Source organism: Anopheles darlingi, chromosome 2 (assembly GCF_943734745.1).
Source record: "Anopheles darlingi chromosome 2, idAnoDarlMG_H_01, whole genome shotgun sequence".
NCBI lineage: Eukaryota > Metazoa > Arthropoda > Insecta > Diptera > Culicidae > Anopheles > Anopheles darlingi.
The window spans coordinates 356,362-382,274 of NC_064874.1; the positions used below are offsets into that span (position 1 = coordinate 356,362).

The 25,913-nt window shown below is 42.6% G+C and overlaps 1 protein-coding gene across 10 annotated transcripts; it reads right to left on the minus strand.

The window, feature by feature from the left end:
* Positions 1-25,913, minus strand: LOC125950071 (uncharacterized protein ZK1073.1). Of its 10 annotated transcripts, none has more exons than XM_049677664.1 (9): positions 25,766-25,913; positions 22,035-22,286; positions 5,269-5,319; positions 4,468-4,531; positions 4,226-4,343; positions 3,443-3,725; positions 1,263-1,375; positions 1,025-1,187; positions 1-954 (listed from the first exon to the last, which is right to left on the minus strand). In XM_049677664.1, the coding sequence occupies exons 2-9, from the start codon at positions 22,092-22,094 to the stop codon at positions 715-717; spliced, it is 1,092 nt and encodes a 363-aa protein (XP_049533621.1). In that variant the 5' UTR covers positions 22,095-22,286; positions 25,766-25,913; the 3' UTR covers positions 1-714. The 10 variants fall into 10 exon arrangements, with proteins under 10 accessions (XP_049533621.1, XP_049533626.1, XP_049533628.1 ...); XM_049677669.1 differs by having other exon boundaries at positions 25,825-25,909; XM_049677671.1 differs by having other exon boundaries at positions 22,035-22,279; positions 25,766-25,867.

Genomic DNA, 25,913 nt, shown 5'->3' on the forward strand with positions numbered 1-25,913 from the left:
GTGTATATATATTTATGTATAGTTTTCTGACAATTTTCATTAATTTCGTTCTTTCTTTTAAATTTATGTTTTCCGAACGAATTCCAACAACGTGATGTCTCTACTCGCTACATATGTTTAAATTGTTACTTGTCCCTTCCAACGCGCCCTGCTTTACTCTCGCACAGTAGAGTGGCCAATTTAAATATATATGTAAATGTATATATATATATATATGCGTCTGCTTTATATTCCAGTGAGTTTGAAGTGTAGAATTGTATATGCATAGGCTCTAGAAATCATACAAATCGATCCAGGTAGGCGGGTCGCTATCAAAGTGATCATTGCTACTGCTATACGGTGCGTGAAGTCTAGAATGCGTTGCACCTTCTTCCTACGAGCATCATCATTATAATGCATTTGTGTGAAATTGTGCTACGCAAACCTCTCAAACCACAAAACTATGCCAGGACAGCTCTACAAGTAGCATTTTTGAGGTGAAACATTATTCCATTGTCTGGGAAGTATATACCGATGAGGTGGGTTCTGATGGGAAGGGTGTATTATTTTAAGATTTGTGTTGGTTTTTGGTAGAAAATTGATGATATATCTCAGATTAATATCGTTTCCTTCTGTATTCGTTTCAATCGTTGCGGTCCTGCCGATGATTCACTAAAGTTCTTTAACATCTTCAATACACGTCTCGAAAAAGGCTAGGAAAAGCGATAAGATAATCTACTTCTTAATCGGTGGCAGCTGCTCGTTGATCGTAACGCTGAGCCGTCTGATGTTAGGTTTGTCGTAGTCCTCCATCGACATACCGCGCGATAGACGCCTCGGTCCGAGCGCACCCTCGGTCGAACCGCCGGAACTGGTCGAGAATGCACGGTTGCGATCCACACCCGGCATCGCCACCGAGGTCAGCAAGCCCTGACCCTTACAGAATAGCAGTATCGATTGGGCAACTTTTGCAGGCTGTAAAAGATATGATGTGTCAGAAGATTTCGACTCCTCACAAAACGCCTTGCCATAACGCATCACTTACAGCATCAGCCAACACATCACCAGCTCGTTCCACCTTCAGCAGCGTGACCTTCTCCTTGTTCAGATCCTTGTACAGCTTCTCAACGACACTGGCGTATGGGCTCATGATGCCAGTGATCAGCAATAGATCGACTTTACAATTCTTCAGTGGCAAATCTTTGCGCCTAGACAAAAATATGCACGAAAGCCATGAGTTATACTTTCATACGTAACCGTCTTGTTAGCAGATCTTTACTTACGACATAAATGCTTTAACGTATTGCTTGATGTTTTTGCTGTTAAGCGAGCTGTGCAGACGGCTCTGGAATTCGGCGACAATCTTTTCCTTATCGGGATTATCGCCTACCAGTTGCTGTGTGTGTGTGTGTGACAAGCAAAGAAATGTATTAGAGAAAACGAGGTTTTCCAGTTGTTTTTCTGAATCAGCACAAAAGCTCCATCTGCTACGGTGGAATAATTGAACAGCAGCATCGGTGTCAAGAAAACAGATAATGAAAAAAGGCGAAACACAGAACTAAACACCATTCTACATTAATCGCTAATGGGCTTGAACAAAACCATCTATCATTGTCGTATAAGCTAGATAGATTTGTATCCGGAATAGTTTGAATTATCAACAGCGATTGTTCTAATTGTCTGGTAATGGTTTGTTAGCGTGAACATGGACTTGTTTGTGTTTGTCTTTAAAGAACTTTTTCGACACTACCAATTATATTCTACTTTATGTTAACAGTTCATGTATTTCTTTCAGTAACTCTGGTGCTAAGGCATGTTTTAAATGCAATAGAAATAGCAAGCGGCACTTAACAAGAAATATCTGATAACTCTAGTACTAGCTATCATAAATATTACCCTAATTTTGTCATTAAACAACCATGTAAACACCAATTCGTTTTTCCAACAAACAACTAGAGACAAAAAGGAGCAACCAGAAGGGTAACCATATTTTGCATATGGTCACGCCTCATGAGAAGTTAATTACCGATCTTGAACGGAGCTTATAACTTCCTTGTGGCACAGGTGATAGCACTACTACAGCCATCTCTCTACAGCAAACATTTATAGCACACATTACTGCCAATCAGTAAAATCATTAAAATTAGAGAACCAAAGTAAGAAACCGCCAATGAAGTAAACCTTCAAGTGTGAACCAAGCGCTCTAGAAAATAAGGCAGTAACAGACAAACAGTTTACTAAATACCTCCGAGAACACCTGCGCATTCGAGCAATGGTTTGGCGTAACGATTACGTATTCATATTTTGCACGAGATGCAAATTGGTGCGTGTTTGGATGCGATCGTTGAGATGGTACACATTAAATGCGGTTTCGTTGCGTTTGTGGGGTTTGTGTCATCAGCAAAGTATTTAAATATGTTATTTAATTCAAATTTGAAAAGACCATTCCGTCATTGTAGTGTAAATAGATCCATTGATTATGATTAGTTATGGTCGGATAATTAACAGGATCAACGAATCATATGAACAAAATTATGGAGCAGAACGACAAGTTTGGAAAACAAAATTAATGTTGAAAAATTCGCAGTTTTTAGACGAAAGATAGCCGTTTGCGGTTGTGGAAAAGAAGAAAAGAAAGAGAGAATCACGTTGTTTAATTCCATTTTTATCGTTGGTGTACGCCACTCATTCAAAATGGTTTAAGTGGTGTAGTTTTTCTGGATTCATTATTTTAACCTGCTCGTGATGATAGTGATGGTGATGATAAAGGTGAAATAAGAATTTCAGAACAAAAGTCGCGGACATGCTTATATAGGGTGCTCGTGGGCTTGCCTTAAGTCCTTCAATTGCTTCCTAGTTCAATAGACAACACTCTAGACGTACGTTGCTGCAATGTGTTCAGCCATGCAGCACTGTACGTGTAGAGGTGACGGTTGTAGGATGTTGATAAAATAATAATTCTCTGACATTTCGAGGCCAGCATGACGTTGATTTTAGGGCACGAAATTGGAGCAACGAAAGCCAATGAGTGCACAACAATGATGCTGTTGACAACACTTGTCGCCGGATGACGAATCGGGTGAATGCGGATTTTCGGGTCGGTGTGAGTTGAGCATACATATTAAGGTGAAATAAATTTGTTCTTTCAACAACGAATAACCATCGAAAATAGACACATAAAATTCGGCAAAAACGGTGGTAGAAACGATATTGCTTGCACTCGATATCCCACCGTTTTTATCGATCGATCTTAACATTGAAAGCCAATTCAAAAATTGGAACCGGTTTTGGATGCATAAGGGTCTAGGGAAGTGCTCGACGACATCGATATTGATTGAAACTTTAATATTGACTGCGCGTTTATGTGTTTGTCCGTTAGTGCTGGTGTCCGTGTCTGTCTGCGTGAGTGTTTGATTCGTTCAAGTAACGAGGAAACGGGTATTTGATATTTGTGGTTACTTACGTAGCCAAATTTATGGTAAAGCAGGAAATCCTCGGCTGACTGGCCAACCTCGTCGCCCTTCCAGGAGATGAATTTCGTCTTGAACACATCCAGCACCGAGGCTGCCGATCCCGTGACGTTGATCAGGATAAGCCCGAGGCAACGCGATGGATGGGCCAGACCGAAACGGGCCAGCACATTTGCTCCAGCACCTTCGCCCACACCGATCACATACTTCACGTGCAAGAAGTCCAGCACCGTGATCAGCTCTTCGCCCAGCAGCTGCAGTGATGGAAACTGGAACCTGAGAGCCGTACGAAAATGTAAACGATAGCATTAGGATTGCTCCTGTGAGTGGGATGGAGGAGTGGGGGTGAATGGCAAACGCCTCGGTCGCTATTAGTTGCACCATCATCTCCCTCGTATCCTAATCTCTTGAAAAGCTTTTAGCTGCTGATGCTAACCTGAACTGTGTACGCTTATAGCGAATGGACAAGGTTCGTGCATTTTTGTTTTGATCGACTATTTCAACTTGTAATAATGTTGTTTCAATAATCGATAATTGATAAATAATCGAAAATCAATTGGACTGTTACCTTCTTTCAACAAATCACCAGAATTGCTAACAAGCTAAATTAAAGATGAATGCCTTGTTACACAAATGTCTATGTTCGTTACTTTCATCCCTGATTAACCAAGTAGCTCCGACCCAGAACAGCAGCATCTTTGTTACTAATCACCTCCGGCACTGATAGCTTCAATGTCGCATGTGGCTGTAACACGTGTCTCGAGGAGTATACTTACGATTCTGCCAGATTGGGTGCATTATCCGCATGACCGGGCACATCGATGTGGATGAAGCATGACCGTTCTTTGATTTCGATCATGCACGCGCTGTTGACGAACTCCTCAAACGAGGAATCTTACATTTCCACCCGAAAAGTTCCGCATGAAATATGAGAAAAGTTTATGTATCAATGTATCACATCTCACTCTTCCGCGTCATGAATCCGGCTGGATGTGTGAGTGTGTGTGTGTGTGCTTACGGTTGGTTCCCAAATCGTGAACGGTGAGGAAGACAGCTCGCTTTTCCTGCTGCGATAGATCGCCCTGTTATTGGGAAGAGAGAAAATGTTGGTTAAAGCAAGCCGCGTGTCACGAGCCTGGAGTCCGATTCAGTAAAGCTATTGGCAACCAGCGCCCGGATGAGCTTGGAAATACCAATGAAACATGATCGTCGCAGTCGCCATTCTTAATACTAGAAGATAGCCTAAGAAGTTTGTTCATTTCAGTAAACTTTCTGTTAGTGCGAATGATATTTTGTTTGTTCACTGGTTGGCCTACATTTTCTCTCGATCTTGCAATGTCCGTGCAAAGGTAGAATTCCAAGACGAAACTCAAAACAGACCCGGAAAACAGGAGCTCGACGATTATTGGATGAAACTCTATTCCCCATTGCTGCAGCCAACAATCGGCCCCAAAACTCATTCCATAGCATCAAGAAAACTTTCTTCACTTCCATCACAAAGTTTCTCCTCGGGAGAGTGTGCGGAAAGTGGTCGAGAAGCTACTCCATATCGATTGGGAATGCGATGAAATACCCAGTCTTGGGATAGATCGGGAGGAATGGAATGTAGACGAGATAATGGCAATAGTTTGCTGTGAACATTATTTTTCATGACCCAACGTATTAGTCCCGAGTATCAAAGCTTTGCATGCTATTCGTTGACAGATATGACATTGGTAGTAAAAAGCAATCCGGCTGGTATTGGAGTAACAGCTGATATTAATTGTTTTACAAGTAGATCCCGTTAAAGCATGTAAAAAGCCATTTTCACGTCACATACCTGCACTGTAACGATGATCTCTCCGCTCTTCTCCGTATTGACTGCATATCGCTGAAAAGTAAAAGCAAAATTAAGATGTTTGTTTATAATATTCGTGTATTACGTGGTTAACGGTAACAAATCGGCTTCCCTCAGCTCATAGCTTCCAATAATTTGTAAATAATAATTTATGGTAAGTTGATGCAAGACTCAACGTAATGTGGTTCCGAAATCGTCACCAGTTCTATTGCGGCAAATATAACATCATCGGCGAGTAGTCAAAATCCATCCTAACGACCTACCCGTATAAACCTGAACACGAGAGCATCTTCCAAACAGCGCTCAGAAGAAAATAACGCCCTACAAGTGGCACAATTCCATTACGCCTTTCTCACGTGGAATTGTGTATTTCAAGTCTCGACGCATTGGCATTGTGGCGTGTGGTATGAAAAATTCACCAACACACCATTAGTCAGTGAGGAATGTTCGCTCACTCGTGGCCGGAAACCCGTGGAACCGTGAACCAACTTTAGCACTTCCGCTAGCTGTTCCATTGTGTACCCTTTCAATTCTCCCTTCCGAGAAGTCGAACTGTGAGAGGATGAATAATCAATGAACTAAATCAAACTCGCGCTCAAACGAACGAGAGTAACAAGCTGAAAGCAAACGATCGAACGCACCGCTACTGTCTTGGAGAGCATATCCGTTACTTTGGCTATTCCAAGTATGAAATCATACCGGGCACCAGTTGTCAATTTTTTTTTCAGTGGTTTCATTTACCATAACTATCGATTATTTCACTTTCACTAACCAGCAAAATATCTGGCGATTTTTAAAAGCATGGATGATAATGCCTTACAATTAGTATCATTAGTGCGTTTTATATATTCATGGTTTGATTCGAAATTATGAAATTTACCCGACGTCCCATTGAAAAGAATAAATATGGATCCCTCAGGCGGTTTCTGTAGAGAGATGAACTTCGTTCGATGAGCTGACAGTTGGTGCTATAGGCTGTGGGTGCTTTGGTTGTTCTCGGACCACTAGCTCGTTCACTTTCTTTAGACAATTCTGGTTGTTCCCAGAAAACGTTCTCAATTATGCATGAATCTTCCTTACAGGCACTCGATTTTATAAGTCATTTTCAGTAATAAAGCACATTAAAGCTAGACTTCGCCATTTACGATTATATCTTCTTTCGTCACTCGTGAATATCTCATAGGCATAGACGCATTAAAATTTACTTTTCAGTTAGGCTATGTAATTGACTTTTTTTAACGATCAAACAAAACGGTTCATTTCGATCACAACTATCTCTATAAACTCTGCAATTGATATATTCAACATAACATATTTAATGAAATAATCTTCACCCTTTCATCTGTACTAAAGGCACCCTCAAGGCACAGGTTCATTCAATGCCTACTAACCTTAACACGAATATTTATTTTACAACGAATGTAAACAAGTGTCCGCGGATCAAATCCACTAGACGACACTTGAACCCGACCGGTCGAACACTCGAAGTCGGACGTGGATTGGATGCCGACTCCATCGGTTCCGTCACTGGCTCAACAAGTGGCCATTTATCGAGGTCCTTCGCGACGGACGGAGGTCCTTTACTTTCCTTTCGTAGTTCTTTGGCACGCGATCCATGCGCGGCAATCAAGTCACCATCGAACGCTACAAAAAAAAAAATTACGTGACAAGCAACGTTTTGCAAGCCAAACCCATGCTGTTGCGTATTGTAGATGGATTTTCCGAGCCCCACCTGCTTCGAGGACAGCGAGAGCGGTCAGAAAATCCCTTGTGACATTCCTTTTTTTTAATAGCGTATGAGGCGTACCACTCCATAGACGCTAGCCACCGGTTATTTTTGTCACCGCGTGCGTGACACATGAGTTTTTATGTTCCAATTTGCTACAGACATTTCAACGGCCGGGTAACTGACTTGTAATGGTACGAGGTGTTAGAGGGCTTCCGATTGTCAGGGCTTCTGTTTGAAGCTCTCGATCTTTATCTCTGTCGCCAAGGCACGATGGCACCGTCTGTGCTTTTTGATCATAGAACCTCCAGCTGGCATCCGCTAATTTGGAGCTAATGGAGCGTTTAATCAGAAGCACGATAAGAAAGAGGATGCTTTCAGTGGACTTTATGCTGTGGTTTATGCTGTCAAGTGAAAGGAGCATAAATGCTGCTCCTTGGCAAATTGCCGAGGAACTGAACGAACCAAAAAGCCGATTTTACGCCTCATTCGTTAAATCATGCGAAAAATTAATCGACAGTAACTGGTGGGCATAGAAAGACTCTTAAAGAAATACTTAGGCCGGGATTTTCCAGCAATTGAAAGATCTAGTTCAACAAGGAACTGTAAAGTAAATGTAAGAACTTTATTCTGCTATTCATCTCTATTACCCAAAATTTGAAATAGAAACAACTTAATCTGCACATCCAAGCGCGCCATATTCCAGCCATGCCATATTCATAGAGATTTACAACACATCCTGGTATGCTTCCTCGAAAGTATATCTTGAACTATGCCGTTCAAACTCCAACAAATCGTCTTTCGCTGACACTAAGCGAAAGGAATGCAGTATTAGAAATCTTATTTCCGATCAATTTCCAATCAACGCATACTATTCCATCACAGCTGATCCGATGATTTTCTCCTCTATGGCTTTCCTAAGCCACAAGCTCAGAAGCAGCATGCTTCGATCCCTTGGCAACATGGCTTCAGACGTGCGACATACGCGTTGCAATGAAGTTTTCAATTGAAGATAATTGCTTTTAAATTAAATCGCTTCGCTCATGCTGCAAACGAACCGTGCGGTGAGGCATTGGCAAACTGCCCAACTCCATTTCGAGCCAACTGAGACTCAGACGTGTGAAGCTTTATCCGCCGATCACCAACTGAAGCCGGCAGTAACTGGTTGCTTTCAGACGATGGCGGACAGGAAATCAACAAGTAGCTGACAGTGTTGTTTTTTAATCGAAGAAACTTGTTGAAGACTGTTTAGTTACTCTCGTCAACATAAAATCGATATAAAATTTGTTTTTACTTTCTTCTCATATGCGCTGTGCTTTTGTCCTATATTTACTGTGATAAATACTTTGATGGTTAGTCGAGCAGCAATATGCCATCATACTACAGCGAGAGCGGTATCTCGTAAAACCAAGAGTGGAACTAACCATCGTCATCACGACACACGGCCAACACGATAAATCGCTTACGTGCGTCCATTTAACGCGGAACACCAAGTCTGTGATGCCGGATATTCCAGAATATCGTGTAACATTTCTTGGCTGAAGGTTTTCTTCCAGTTTACTTGTTCCGAAAATTTCATGCAGCTCGTTAGTTACCAAAGGGCCAACTTATTGCACAGAGTGAGAGCAGCCGAACGCCGCGCATCGCTTTCATGGCCATCGATTATGATTGATGGTACGCAAAGAGGCGCGTTACACGTGCACTCGGCGTGTGCGATCGAAATGAACCAGAACGAAGGAAAAAATAAACATCTATCTTCAGCCACACGAATATTGAAATTGGCATATATGCCGATCAGTTCATTGTTTAAACATGGTTCAGGGAATGTACTAGAGTTACACTTAGTTTACATTTCATTGTTTTACACTAAGCACTGAATATAACAAACATACGAATCCACACAACACTGATCAGAACAATGGTATTGATATTTCACTTCTGGCAGATCGTCTCGATACTGAACCATTCGTACCACTAGCTAGGGAGCTACTAACCGCTCCTGATGCAAACTTATCAACCATAGCTATGCGGTGTAAGGATGCCTTCAATGCGTCTCCCTTTGCTGATCAGAAGAATACGGGTCGGTCAATTCTACGGGTGTGAGAAAACGGTAACACTAGCCAAAGCAGCAGAATCTGTTTCAAATATAGTGGCATATGAAACCAATTGACGTTATTGACGGTTCCCCATTGGTTTCTGCTTCTCTGCATCAACGCCTGGCATATTTGTGTTAGCGTGTGGGTAAGCAAATGGATGCAAATCGATTCAATTTTTAGCGTTCAACCTCGCTACCGTCGGTATTGCCAGAGAAGGGTTGCTCAACGTTAAACGAGCGCATTCGATGATTATTTCAAATTAAACTTGAATTCTCACTGAACATACAAACACAATGCAACCCCGGTATGGTTTTGTGACGGGTATCGGCGTAACTGACGGGTGTACAATTACAATTTGCTAGTTTTTTCTTCTTTTCCGAAGTTGTGATAGATGTTTCACAATCGTTACATTTGGCATGACTCAAAAAGCCGTGGTAAACCGTTTGTCAGTGAAGCACAATGAAAGGGTTCGGGTCGTAAAACGGGAATTTGATCCAAAAATCGATTCGAACAGGGTACGTCTAGGTCACAATCCTTCAGCGAGACAACGTTTCATCTTTCTACCGTCCTGCTAGCGGATGTCCTCTGGGACCTACCATCGCTGTCTCGCTCATCCTTATTAGGCGAACCCAGCGGATTAATCAATTATCCATTGGGAGAAAAATGGTATCAGAGAATCTGATACACGTAAGTCGGAAGACAGGCCGTTTGGAAAAGGCTGCTGAGGACGCGTTAACCATCCGTTACTGGTATGCGATGGTGGTCGGTGAATAAATATTGAATAACATGAATACATCATTAATGATACCAAGTGAAACGTGACAAGGCTGGATTATGAATGGCATGGTTGCATAATGGTGAAGGATTTTTTAGAGATATTCATGGTGTTGGCTTCGCTCACCTCCATCAGCCCTGCATCGGGGAGCTTTTTAATTAAATCATGATAAGTCCATAACGATTTTCTTTTCATGAACTACCTTTGCCAGATATATTGCAGGTGCGTTATGTAATATACACGGGGTGTAATTGGATCATAGAAATTCCAAAATTGATTTCAATTGCTTTTCTACAACGTCGTGTGCGATTAGATAATATTAAGCCATTAAGCATTACGCAGTGCTATCAATTCTTGTCGCAAAACGCAGATGGACCGATTGACATGGGTAATAAGAAATCAATTAGTATGTGCAACTCTGTATCCTACGAGTGGCGTAACTTGGCCGTTATCAACATATGCTTTATCAAAACATTATGCCCTACTTAAGATTGGCTACCACCGCAGTGAATGCCTGTCAGTCATAAAGTGACGACAAGCGTGACTAGTTAGGGTGATATCGGATATTTATGAAACGATTCACATTTGTCTGATTAAAATAATTTCATGTTACTCTACCGCTGTGTACAGTACACATGAACGTTCAAAATAAAGAGCAATAAATATTTTATATACTAAGAACATGGCCCATATCTCGAACAGCTTATACTATTAAACCGTTTCCAGGGGCACTTTCCTGCTTTATAAACCTGCTCTATCCACTATGATGCAATCGGTAGAATTGGCAGCGTTATGCACTTAAACGCGGTATCAACTTTCAAAGCTGCCAAACAAATAAACAACCAAACATACGGTGATCGGAATCGCTTTCCCGTCACTAGACGGTGCTAATGACGTCAATAGTTCCGAACCCCTGAACAAAGTTTTTTTTTCCTCAGAGAGGATAGAGCTCAATTCAACGAATGCTGCTTTATCATCATTTTACGATACTCATTCGTTGAACATCTTTATTCCTCGGGCACCCAACAAAATGGTCTATGGAATAGAGCCTCACAAGACTTATCCTTCTTCCAAAATCATCGCTAAAAGTCCATGTGGGGTGAAACATACCAGCACACGTCATTCGGTTTTATTGTTTTCGTTGGGGACGTAAACGGATGGCAACGGATGCATTCCCATGTTTGGCCATACGTTACCCAGTCCACATCACGCGATCCCCTGTTGGTCGATTGGAGTTTCATTTTTGGGAGAATCATCCAAGCACTCTTGGACCACTCACCTCCTCTCGAGCATGATGTGCAAATAGGAGATCAAATTAGATGCGCTTGTTCCAAAGTGGCCACAACCATCGACCGAAGGGTCGAGCTTCGAAATGACCGAAATGTGTTCGGAAAATCTACACACGTCTGCTATGCCAATAATGAACGTGATTTCTAACCGATTTGATCGATGGTTTGCACATGTTTTTAGTTGGCTGGAAATGTTGTACGGTGTTCTCAAAGATGTCTGCACCATCTAGTCGAAGACGTTGAAATAGAGTAGTCTTCATTCTCACTTAGAACACATTATAAGTATAAATGACAAGCCCCCCAATGAATATTAACAGTTAATATGAAAGCTATTTGAGCTTATAATATGTCAGCCAGACCATGGTGTGAAATTGCGTCCTCCGCAAAGATTCTGCTTGGTTATGCTAGGAATCTCATTTGAATTTTTCTGCCGAAACATCCCCCCCAAACCGCATTTCAATTACGTTCCTTCATATCCTTACCAATGTTGAGACCCCTCAAGCGATCAGCAGACCATTAGCCAGTGTTGTTTCTTGTCGTAACCCAACATCAACCAACACCAAAAAAAGGACTGAGTTTTTGAGTTTTGTGAGAAGAAGATAAAACAGCCTGGAGGTGCAAACGCTCTCTGATCTTTTCGAGAGAAGAATTGTGTTTTAGCCTAAAACAATCATCCAAGTGAATTCAATTTTTTATTTAGTAAAAAAAGTGCCGACATGAAGACCTGAATGCTTTTACTCAAAGGTGTTGCGTTGTGGTCAGGGAGGCCAGAACTTTCATTAGAAATGCTGCCAAACGTTAACCTTCGCATATCACTTATCGATCTAACAACACCTTGCTATCACTTAGGCTAGCATAATTATTGCAAACTTCCAGCGGTTGCAAGGCGCCTCCATCAGTTGCAGGGCGCCTCCATCGGTTGCAAAGTTTTTCCCTGCGATTAATCCTAATGTTCCACTTAAACACTTTTAAGAGCAAGTTGCTAGCTAACTAACTTGATTTGCAATAACGCGTAGCACTTGCATTAATAATCATTTTGACAAAAAAAAGTTGTTTTAGGTCGTTCAGCAATGCTGGTTAAAAGTATTATCTTTTATAAGATAATTTTGCTATTTTGGTATGATGGTTCAACGATTCCGTTGTTGCTTTCCATGTTCTGTAGTACCAGACAGAGGGATAGAGAGTGATATACCGAGATGTATCCGATGAAAAATATCATGCTACGGTCCCAACCCGAATACATCGATTCAACCATTTTGTTGATGGTTTTGCAGTTCTCTCCATTCGAACAAACAGCAACCAATGGCTTAGTGACGACTTCCCTGCACCATCACCGTTTAGTTCGTCGCATCGTACACTCCAAAGCTTCCATCATCGTTTGCTAAAGCAGTACCAGAAGCGACGACCCCATTTATGTCGGCCTTTATGTCGAGGTTTCAGTTTCTGCTTCCCTTCATTTCCGCTAGAAACTCAGCTTCTGCATCCCTCAAAGTTATATGCCTATCATATAAATGTACAGGAAACTGAATGTTAAACGTGGAAAGAGACACCCAGATATGGCCTGAAGGAAAATGCTATGATAGTTGGTACATGTATTAACGTTGGTTGTTAATATGTGAGACGCTCTAGATTCGCTTTTATCCTGAGCCTCCTACATGAAAGAACCTCCTACAATATCTATCTTTTGTCGCTGGATATTTGATTAATCGATCGCCAACATTTATTACTCTTTACGATGACGCGCTGAAGCAGAAACATTAAACAACAATAATAGAAATTCATTTTTATGGTTCTTAGAATTCTAAAACGAGTACACCAACATCGCAAATCTATCTTATAATGCATACACATTTACAAAGCAACAAATATGTAGAACGATGAGTAAATTTAAAGTGCATTTCATAGAGCGATTTCCCTTCACGCACAAGAAGGAGCGATGGGAAAACAATGAAGCCTTTGCGTTATGGTTAAGCTTCCTTTTCCTTGAAGAAGGGCGGCGCTGGTTGGTTGAATGTCTGTTTGCCTTGAAGCGTACGTTTTACACGACCCATCATAATGTTGTTTCTCCTCGTGCAATAACAAACAACACCCGCTTGCGTCGCACCTTAAAAGAGTCGCTCTCTTCAGTTGACGAGATGGCCCTTGTTATGCTGAAAACCTTAAGGAACCGCTATTATAGCGTCCTAGCGCGTGCTCACAGACACACACCGACACACCCATACACGTTGTAGAAATGGCAAAAATGGCGCGCAAAGATACACTTACGCCGTTTCACAAAGTGAGAACAAAGTGAAGCAAACTAGCGAAAAACCGTTTATGACAACCCAACCTAATGGGGCGTTGTTTAGGAGGAGGGACCAAAGATGTGACATTCCATGCTAGAAATATTGCGATGGTTTTCTTCCCCTTGTTCTAAATATGGCCTATAGATGATGAAACCAACGGAACAGGATATTGGTGGCGTCCTGGGCAAAGAAGCATCACTTCCGTTAGTCTGCGCTGAAATCACGAATCAGTTTTTCTCCCCTTTTCTTTCTTCGCCGATTCTCCAGCGAGTGAATACGTACGTGCACGGATTTGGTTGGTGGAGAGCCAGCAGCAGCAGCAGCGGCACCCCCCGGTGAAGAAGTTGTGTCATTCGTTTTGCCCTTTTCCATCTCAATCGCGATCCGTAATCCTCCTGGTGTCTAATGTTTGGCGTCGAGTTAGCTACTGAGCGGCCAAAAATGAGCACGAATCCGCTTGGGAATCCAGAGCGTATTAGCAGTTTCAAAGGTTCTTCTCTTCTGTTTGTCTAATCCCACCGGTACCGTGATTGTATTATCCCGCTCGATTCAGCACATAGATGGCATAAAGCCAAAGCGGATGATGATGATGTTAGCTTCTCTTTACCCGATCAATCATTCACTACGCATTAAGCTAACTGGCGAAATTTCGTTCTTTTTCTTTATGACTGGAACGTAGTTTCAAAGCTGATTTCACTCTTCACACTTTATTTTTTCCTGTTAAAAATAGAAACATTCATCAACAAAGCATGCCACACTGTACACACCCTTTACCAACACGGTAGTGATAGAACGGAGCGAATCTATGCGTCACACCCTAGATGTACACTAGATGTATATCATTGTTTTCTAGTTACACTAAATGCAAACAAACTCTCATTTTTCACGTGAACGGAACGGGCTAGTGGTCATGCTTTTCCAGTAAACTAAGAGGGGCACAATGCTTTGTGTGCCACCCGAAACCCAAGGTATTATGCTTCTCTTGCCTCGGCCCTAGCTCAAAGAACACTTTTAATGCTTCCTGGAAAACATTCGCAGCGTAATAACTCCACGTTATACTTGTTTCGGATAGAGATGGAAAGCTGAAACACCGTTATGGGTTGACCGTCGTAGGTAAACTGATGCGCCATCAGCCATCGATAAGCGACGCAACTGGGACCACTCGCAGTGTGCTCGCTCCGCAGTGCTGGATGAGTGCGTTATCCACAGGACAGGATGAGGAGGAGTAAACGGAAAAGGTTTAGCCCCTCTAGCAGTAACTCAGTAACGACGTCATTGATTTTCCCGTGCCCTCTTGCATTCCCGTCTGACTCACTAGACAAGCATTTGATGTTTTCTTTCGATCTCTGTCGCTCTTTCGCGATGCCAACTAGGATGATGAGCCGCCAGTATACTTCTCAAGAAAGGATGTGAGTGAATGAGTTCCTTTGTGTTGTGCACTCGCTCATATGCTCATTCGCTCTCTACATTCACATGCTTGTTATCAGTTTTACAGTTGAAGGCTCGATTCAAACATAAGAACAACAATACTCTAAAGCGAGTATGGAGCAAGAAGTAATAACTGAGACCATGGTGAGAAGCCCCAACAAAACACAAATACCAGTGAGTACCATGGTTCCCTAGGGAAAAAGGGAAAGTTGGAAAACTCAAGCGAACGAGAGCAGTTTCGAAGCTTTCCCAGGCGCTCCCTCTCTCAGAATTCCACAGCCAAATGCTTCACTTCCCAGAGGAAGCCCAGGGAAAGCGATTGTTCCTGCCTTCAACATACGGGATGCTTCCGGACAGAGGGAGCTGGCGCCTCTTCGTCTCACTCTCTCTCTTTTCTTCACGTATCTCTTGTCCAGCAGCATCTTATTGCGCCGTTCGTTAACCTTTGACTAAGGGTTAGCGGTTACTGCATCCTGTGACGAAGGGCTCCAAATACAGAAGCCACTTTCTGCGGGTACAACCGACACAAGCCAGGTGCATACCATAATGGGGACAGTTTTTGTTTTTTCCCCTTCGAGCACCTATATGCCAGCACGGTCGTCGACATGTGTAGCTTTCGGTAAAATGGTTTGCCGGATGTTTCTCCGTTAACACATTGCAAGATAACAGGAATTCTCGCCGTGAAAGGAGCGGAAATACAAGGATGTGTTGCAAGGGTTTGCTAGGAGAAGATACCAACATGATGTTCAACAAGAGCTTGCAGTTCTGCTTTCGTCAACATGTAAGAGAAACCATGAATTGTAGTTTGTAAGTGTAGATAATCCCTTTGGAGATCACTTTTGAATTTTCTAAAACATTTCTTTACCTTTATGAAAATAAGAATAACTGGAACAATAACGAAAAAACTGGAACTGGATCTCGCGCCTCCAATTAAATCTCGAAAACCAATTCAACCATGGATGTAGACGAGAGTGCTCCAGTTCCAGCACAATGCTAGTGACCGTAGGAAGTAAATCAAGGATAGCATATTATCATCGTCCACTGACTCTAGTCGTTGCACGGGAGCATTCTGTTGCACTTTGCACTTTACAGGCTGCACATGATGCAGCTCGACTTTCGACTCACCCGACACGTATTTGCCTGGCTCCTGCAACTGACACTTATGCTAGGTTCGCGGCCTTCGAGAGGTATTCGGGTTTTCTTTTCACGGCTTTGGTGCCTCGAGGGAACTTCGGACTGAGTACGAAGTACTCCTGTGGTACCGACACGTTCTGGTCTCGCCTCCCTCATACTCATAGCCTTTTTTCCTTTTAACCAGACCAATGTTCTTAGATGATTTAGCCACTGTCTGGTCTCCTGCTGCCAGCTCCGTCGACCCTGACTGGCACTGACTTATTTCTAATCTCATGAATTATGGACGCAACTCCTAAGGTGACACCGGAACGCGCCCCGGGATACACTCGTTCATATCAAGGTCTGGCACTTCGAGGCAGGAATGGTACTGTCAGGTCACCTTGCACCTGTATGTTTCAAATGACGTTAACAATTCATGTATGCTCCAGCGTTCATGCCACCCAGCATACCGTTTCATCGGGCGGCAAACGACGGCTCGACGACCGCCGGACCGGCAGAAAGGCTCGCTTACGGTACTATGACATACTTACGAGGCAAACACGGGCATCTCAGGTGCGAACGATAATAAGAAGCTAACCGGGCTCAGGTCGGGAATACTCGCTAGGTTCTTTCGTTCCACGATGATCACCGGTACGGCACCGTTGAAGAACGAATCCCAATGACGTCAGGCTCACCAGCTGAGTGATACGAAGGCTCTCACCGACTTCAGACCGTCCTTCGAACTTTAAACTGTGGCTACAAGTGAGCCACTTAGCGTGTACATCTCGTGGGCTCAGCATTTGCGTTTTATGTTCCTTGTTCGGAATCGCAAGGAGGTGGAGTTCAGAAAAGAATAGCTTTTCGTTAGCTGCCTTTCATTCTGAGGGGGAATATTAATACGAATGCTGAGTGTCCTTTTTTGCCGCAATAAACCCTTTCTAAACAGTCCATACGAGAAAAATGCTATCACACGACATGACAACGGCAAATTGTAATCTGTATGTATCTTCAAACAACCAGGAAAAAGGATAAGCGATTGGAAGAGGTAACTACTAAACTAAAACTACTATACTAAAATGCTAAGCTCAGGAAATTGATGGCTAACGATGGATTGAAAACTCAAAAGTAGAATCACGTGTGTTGAGGGTATGATTGCCAAAGATGGTAGCGTATGCAACGATGCAATCATTATCAGATGTCCTTTTGGAAAACCTATCAGCGAAGTTTACCTTAGTATATATTTCGAAGACTTCGATATACCACTCTCTCATATTAAATAGCAACACCCAAAAGTTTAGGAAAAAAATCTAATTTTAATCCGCTTTTTAACCCTCGGTTGGGCACCCGGCATTTACCCCTTCGTTGGGCACCCGGGTACCCGGGTACCCAGCTCATGTGCATTGCATAGTTATGTGATTGTTCCGCCGTTTTCATCAGTTTTATGGCAAAAATAGTGTACAAGAACTAATTTAAGGGTCTTGGCAAAGTGTTTTTGTTTCAAAATCAAAACAAAATGCATTAAAAAACAATAAAAACGAGGAACACAATATCATTGAAACCCCTTCATACGGGCATTCTGTACCGAGTACGTCGTATAGCAAGCATTAAGATCCAATACTGATGGTATTTTTCTGGAATTGTTTCAATGAAATTAATTATTTCTTCAAATAAAATTGTTTTGCATGGTCAAAAGGCTTTTGCACAACCCACACAATTGATAATAGTGATGCTGGCCATGGTAACCTAGACAGCAAACCCTTTCACCATATCATACCACGTGTACAAATTGATGTTGTAGATGTTAAAGCGCAAGGATGACGATACAGATTTTTTACAGATACAGAAAAAAACCTTTTTTCATTACCAGCATTGTCAATTGCTTTGTTAATTTCATATATTTTTTAGAAAAAAACATGTGAGCTGTCCAAACGTATTATGGAGGACGATTACGTGATCTGCAAGGGGAAAAAATAGTTTCAAGTTCTCTAATTGAAAATTGATTGAAAAGTGCGCAAGTTGTAAGATTAGTTTTTCAAAAAGTTATAATATAGAGCATTTTCTGTCAAATGATATTCCCGAATACTAAATTAACTACAGGGTATATAAATCAAAACTATCGTGGTGCCTTCCACTTCCATCAGAGCTCTCTCGTGCTATATTTGTCTCCGAAGTCAACCTAAACCTCGCCTTAAGTCTTTTAAATCAAAACAAGTGTATAATTTACTCATATGTTATGAACATTGTACGAACAATTTTTAATCAGTATGAGAAATAATGCATAGCTGAAATTGCACATAAAGGGCTGCACAATGTCTTACTTATTTTTCTCGTGTTGCTGGTGTTATAGCGCAACAGTAATTAAAAGTTGAATTAATTTTCATTAAAATATTGTAGTTTGCTTATTTAACAATTGATAGACCCGAGTATATTGATAAATGTTGATCAAAAGTATTGTTTTGTGTTTATAAACATAGCTCATATGCATAGACAACGCGCTGGGTACCCGGGTACCCGGGTGCCACTGGGCGTATGTTATTTTTATCAGCCCATAATTACCTTGAAATATTAATTATCAAAACAATTCCAAAGCCAATTCGGCTTGAAAAGAGTTGTACTTTGGGGATCCGGAGTTTCGTGAAAAAATATTTACGGGAAGTCATTCATTTTTTCGCTGAAACTTGAAATGGATACCCGGGTACCCGGGTGCCCAACCGAGGGTTAAACAACGGCTACATCAACCGCAAATGCAAAACCACGATACTTACGGTCTTGGTTTCTGTCGACTCCGTTCAGCGTCCTTCGCCATTTGATCAACATCTTCCTGCACACACATGCACACGGGAATGCTCGCGTAGGAGCACAAAAACACAAAGAAACGAGTTAAAATCTAGCTCCCCAATAAACACTTCTGCCGCCAAAGAACACAAACAGTGGCCCTGGCCATAACATTTTCATCAAAAATTCGCAACATTCATCCACACGTCGTCGCAGCAGGCCAAAGGAGAGTGGTTGAAGCTAAACGGGGTTTCAGACAGCTTCAACTCGTCGGTTGAAGGGTAAAAAAGTTAAATAAAACGCAGCACCTCCCATCTCCACCCCATCTCTCTTCTCTTCCGTGGCACTCCTACCAAATGGCCAATCATTCGTTTTGGCTAAAAATAATTAACCCATCGAGGGGCGATCATCATGCATCTAGCACGCGAACTACGTAGCCCCAGTAGCCCCAGCACCAGCAGCTGATGCGCAATGCGTGGTCATGGTTCTGAGCGGAGTAGGAACGGAAAACGCGAATGGTGGGGAGGGGGGGGGGAGTTTCGTAATAATCTTCTTGTTTATGTTTTCATATCGTCAACCCGTCCATCGGACGGTTCAACAGCGTCCGGGCTAGGCCTCCATGCTGATGGTGTGAGTTCAATTGAGGCTAGATGCGGCAGTCTAGTGTACTATCGCGTCTGCGTTCAGCGCAATGTTGGCAACGTCATTTGGCCGCGAGCAGTTGTACGCGAACAGCACTTGCCATTTCAATTAACGACCAGCAGTTGCTGGCGGTTTCGTAAATTACTCGCTCTGATAGTTGAACCTTCGAGATGCAGTAGAGATAAGCGAACGAAGAAAACTCGACCTGCCGCTCGGTACTACTTAAATAATAAATTGTCGAACCGTGAAATTATCGAGTATCCGTTTTAGAAGTAAAACGTTGAGATCGATTCGCCCTTCACACGTCAAGCGCTACTAGGTCAGAGTAAAATTGAGAATTAGATCAATTTAAGAATGGTTTTTTTAATTACACATAGTTGCACTGACGGTTCATCAAGACTTTGAAGCGCGATGAACTGTCCCCGATTATCTTTTACTATCTTGCCAAACAAACAACCAGTAGGAACCGATCGAGATAGACGTGGCACGATTGAAGATAAATAAATATAACGGCTGCTCGTTAACGGCACGTGTGTGATAAGGAACGCTTCAAACAGAGTGAAATCGGGAAACAAGTGTAGTGACACAAGAACGAAAATAAAAAAAGAAACGAACGAATGAGTGAATAAGATTTTTTATCAAATGAAACATTTATGCTTTCTAAATTCCCGCTGCAAGGAAAGGGCAACAGTTCACGGAACAGAGTTTCTAATTCAAGTAACGTATTCATCTAGCTCATAAAGGCTATGATCATGCTGTTGGTGCTGTTGTGGGTGTTGCTGCTGTGCCTACCACACGATACCATTTTTTATTCGACATCGCCGACACCTGTTCCTCCCACACGAAGGACACAGGATAGCGCCCGACGATGATACGAGGTCCTACCACCGCTAGCGCTCAATGACAATGATTAATTCCATCCCAGTGCTTGAAGGCTCGCAGGGGTTTCTAGAGAAAGCTTCTTCATGAACAGCTGCTCAATATAGGAACTGGCAAAGATGTTTTATTTTTTGTTTCTGGGTTTTTGGAGGTTTTCTGTATAATCACCGTCGCTCAATATTGCTCGTACACAAAATGGCATTCCGTGCGATACCAGTCATCACGCTGAAGACGCTGTGGGTATGAAGAACAAATTGTTGGTTGTACACTTTATGCGATCGTACGGTTGAAATCCTGAAAGGTCCTTCTGGTTTTCCGAGCAATTTTCCGTACACAATCACAGACTCCTTGGATCTGACGAACGCAACATCGGTGACAGCAAGCAAGAAAGACAAAGCGGGTCAAAGAGCCGCTTAAAATGGTGAGTAATTTGTCTTTACTAGTAACCTCCTTTTCGTATTCTTTTAAGGAAGCCTTCGTGCAGACGCGGATATACACCACTGATTTAAAATAAAATTGATAGACCAATCTATTCACTACCGTTTTGTTGAACACTTTACATACTCTTTCGCGTCGCACAAGGACAACCTACTGGTAGGTAGGTGTCTCGCATTTCAACAAGCATGTTTAGCGTAAGAGATAGCTCGTATTGAAAAGATATCAGATTAACAAAATGGTTCTTGGCATTTGACCATCGGAACAAAATTATGCTTTATATAGCCTCTTCGTCTCTCATCGTGGTTGGATCTGGCCTGGTAAATTCCCAAATAATTGTTTTCTGCACAGTACACTACCATTAAACTTGTGTAGATACCTCAGCTCAAGTCTTGTCAGACTTGATGACATATTAAGCTCACGCCAGTCTCCCACCGTATTCTGGGAATTAAAGCATAATGGCTTAGGTTCGTTACCGCTGGTGCTGGTTAGATAAACGAATTTCGGTAGCCACCAAGCAATTGCTTGCAGACTAATAAATGAGGCAACGCAAAGAAATCCAATTAGCATTATGATGATCATGATTCTACCTTAAAGCGGCAGAATGTTGCCATAAATTCGCGTTCAACGTTTGGCTAGGGAACGGAATCTTAAGCGAGAAATCCCTCGTGAAGCGGCGATGATGACAGGCGCCGGCAACCACATGAATATCCCATTTACACACGTCGCATAAGTATGATATAATAATTACGATGAGTGTGAGTATGGCACACACTTTTTTTTTGTATTTTTGTTCGTGGAAAAAGTGTACTACTACTCCACCGCAGCACGTTAGTAAACATGTTCAAAACCATTTAACGACTCCATCAATCAACGTCTATTGATCGGGCGTATATCGGTGATTTATACGTTGATGTTGCCGATGCTTCTCCGATGGCTATGCAGTCTGTATTATTCAGCACGTCGATCCTGCACGTCGATCGTAATCAAACGAAAATAAATCGTTTCAAACTCACTAGAGAGTGTTTTGAAAAGGTTGTCTCATAAATTAAACGTTCGAAATGGGTACGAGTGTTCCCGGGGAAGCCGTAACCTTGGGAATCGAACGCTCTGTATTGCGGTAAGGTAAGTTGTAGCACCGAAATGCAAGGTATGAACGTGAGATCGTAAACTATGGCCAAGACGAAATAAAGCCAAAATCTAACAAAGTTCACATTGTGAGCCGCCCTAAAAGTTAGCTAGTCAGACATTCATTGCTACGAAAAAGATGAATTTACTAGTCAGACATTCATTGCTACGACTCACCTTTTCCATTAGGCTCTCTGCACGACGCGCGAATGAAGCTCTGCGTTCTTGAGCACTCATTTTGGTTGAATATGCTTTCAGAATCTTGGAAGAAACAGCTCGCTATACTCTCCACGATTCGCTGCAACAGGGCTGCACTGAGGATCGTTTTGCCACTTTTTCCACTTGGTTACACTTCAGATTATTTTAAATACGACGAACAATCTTGTTTGTATTCATTCACTCACTACAGCTCAAAATCTAAACTGCAAACTTCACATTAAAAAATAATAAATATGGTCGCTATTACTTAACTATTAAACACCTCTTTTGTTTGTTATATTTTAATGTTCTAGATTCACGCTTTATCTGTAAAATACAAAATGCATGCCGCTGGCCACATGTAGTCATTTATCACCTAATCTGTCTTACTCGGCCCCTATAATGCAGATATACCGTTGATCACCGTTCAAAAAGCGATTAAGCAACATATGGTGGGGTGATGTTTCGACGAACCTCGTATCACACGTTATTGATAGATTTACCGTCACTAGTCAGTTTCGCTCGCCACAAGATTGAAAGAAAAATAATCTGTTCAATCACGACAACACTACTCCTGGCATCATAGGCTTTATGATTGGTGGTATGATGTAAACGATTCAAAAGAGGCAATGTTACTAAACCGCAATTAGCCACCGAAATGGATCGAACCCCTGCTACACATGGAAGGTTTGCAGCCACCGCTTATCAGCCCCTCCATGGTGGGTTACAGTGAATGTGTTTACAGATGCCTATTTTCAAACGATTTTGCCTCTTATTTGTAAACTTTTTTTCATCTTCGAGATAAGAAACGTTAGTTCTCACACCCATCTTTGCCTTCGAATCGCGAACAGCTATCGTTTCGGCCCTTGTGTTGGCGAGTTTCTATGCCGATAAGTTGCCTCAAAGAACGCCACTTGGTTGGTGCTATCTGGAACTAAGGCACTCGCTAGATTTGATGACATTGTTACATATCAACAATGCCACACCATCGTTTGCGTTAGTATTTCGTTTTGATATAAAGTCTCCATTAATTCCATGAATCTGATGAGTCTAGCATTGCGAATTGAGTGTGTTGGGTAACACTTTAACACCAGGACAAGTGTATTAATTGCTGCAGTGCATTGACGAGTGCTGCAACTGATGATACTACTAATCATTATTGAACGCAATCGCTGAAGCTAGGAGTGTTGAGTAATTACTTTCACATCAGTGGCTTAAATCGCCCGTCCACTGCAGCACAACAAAATACTCCTAAGAACACGATAACTTTTAATTAAAACGAAGCATAGCGAGCCAGCACTGATGATCTTCGACATACTGCAAGAGCCATATGAACAAGGATGTAGCGGCTGTCGAGCAATCGATGCAAGAAGCTATACCACTGGACCGATTGTGTACTGCTTGTGAGGTACACCGGCAACCAAGAGACATAAGGCAGACATCGTGCCGTCCCATATCACTTCTCTGGGTATCGTTGGTGCTTATATCGTTCCGGTTAAATTATATCAAACGGCTAGCCTCTGGCCTTGCTGACGGCGTCATAGCAGATGAGTTGAATGAAACGCTTCGAACGGCGTGCTACTTCACGAGAGCTCGTTACCGTCAGACGACCTGTTACCCAGCTCACAAGGTCCGGGTTCCACACCGCCCCAACTGTTGCACCATGCATCCGAAAACAAGTAAATTAAGTTTAATTACTATTTATTGCTGGACCGTTTGTTTATCGAGAAAAATAATTCTCGAATGGGTAGAGGTATGGAGGGGGAGGGGGGAGGGGGGTGCGTACTTCGAGGAATGCTGCCCAAACACCCTCCATGAGAGAAGCGCCACCGAGTAAACTGTACAAACTATCTCGGAAGTGTCTCTGTTGGAATGCACTGTCCACACTAGATTGTACGATATGCACTCCAGCATATTCAGCATCGCCGTTTAGTTTGTAATTCACTTCCATAGCCTGTATCCAAGGAAACGGAAGTCAAAGAACGTTATGTGCGTTCCAACACGTACCTCATTATCGTTTGGCTATCGGGGCCTAGGGGTATGCAACTCCAGTTTGTCGCAATATTGTTTCAACAAATTCCATGCCGCGCGTACTGCAAACAAAACAGGTCCGCAAACACAGCACCACCGTGTCTCATCATAGAGCTGGCTTCCAACACCCTCGAGGTCTTTATTCCAATTTGGCTTTATGATTGTGCATCAATTTGTACAATGTTGACCATGGAGCTCATTTTCGATTTTAAATCGACTAATGATCTTCGAAAAGATTACTACAGTTATACAAAACCGGCAGTAGGACAAGTACAAAGTAGGAAACCGGCTGAAGACACCCTCATCCCAACATCTACGCAGTGGGTAGCTCACAATAAGAGGATTTGGCCTTGTTTACCAAAAATGTAAACTCTTATTTCAAACAAAGAATCCACCAAGCACAAAACGCAATCTGTCAATAGAAACGAGTGGATTTGTTTAATCGGTCGCGATACTAACTAACAGAACCCCAAAATAAACGTCGTAGCCTTGCGATACGGGCGAGCACGAATTTGCTGTCCGCCGTGTGTTCCACACAGACAATCCATTTTTCCTCACACCGCCCATCCCAAACCCATTATCACCGACGTCCTCAAGACTGCTTCATCGCAGCAGTATCAATATAACACCACACAACCCTATAGGGAGATTCAATTTGAAGTTTGCGATAAACAATGCACTGCAGTAAATGGATCGTATGAAGTGTGTCTTGCATTGCATGGCAATTGCACTAGATCGCAACCACCCTGGGGAAACTGGGTGGACCAGATGCTAATCGACCTTCCAAAAAAGGTGCGGTGATGCTCCCCGCGTGCTCATGCACTGGCGCAAGCAAACACAATTGTCTCACTGTATTGACCCTAGCATCGACAAATTCGATTGACAGTTGATTGAATTAATCACTTGGAACTCGAGGTGGGTGGTATTTGTAGCGGGGGTCGTTTCACGCTTGGCTCCGAAACATCGCATCGTCAGATGTAGCGATTGTCTCATCCAAACCCATCCATCCTTTGCGAAGACCGTCAGCCACTGATTGCATTGATGACCGTTTGTATCCTTTCGCCTCTGTCACGCTGTTACTCACACCTATCGATTTCGATGTCGATAGCTTCACATTTGACAATAGAAAATGAGACACTGTAATGAAGGATGAGTGGAAAATGCCACTGTTCCCTTGCACATGGTCCTCCTATTACACCCATCGAAGCGGTTGGGATGCGTTTCAGAATTGTTAAAATTAAACATTCGATCAAGATGAAGCCAAGGACAGCACGCCGTCCACTCTTGCCCCTTGCTAGCAGCTCGATTCAACTCATTCAGAAGGTGATTGCCGAAGGTGAAGTTCAAAGTCACCAAGTTGCGATCGACCGTCCAACGATCTGAATTCGTGCTGAGCATAGATCTTTGTGTGAGCATGTTTACCATTTTCCTCGTCTATTCGTTTGTTTGTTCAGCCAAATGTTTGCCTTCACGTTCCGTTCGCGATGGATTATAATATTATTTGCGCATCAGCGGGAGGTCACATTACTGGATATCACTTCATTTTCTTATGATTTCTTAGCATTTGGAAAAATAGGACCACGATTAATATTTCTGTCTTTAGTTTTTCACCCTTATGTCACTTCTTGTTCGACTGTTCTTAAAGGTTCATAAAATTCCAACGCATATGATCGACTGACCACTGTTCGCGCTCCGTTACTCCGAATCCGTCCGATCAGATTACACAAATCAAACTGACCGCCAACGGTGCTCACGGATTCGATGCAAGCGGCCCCAAAACGCACGTTGTAGACGTCGCCTTCGTCGCGCTCGTCTTCGTCGTTGATG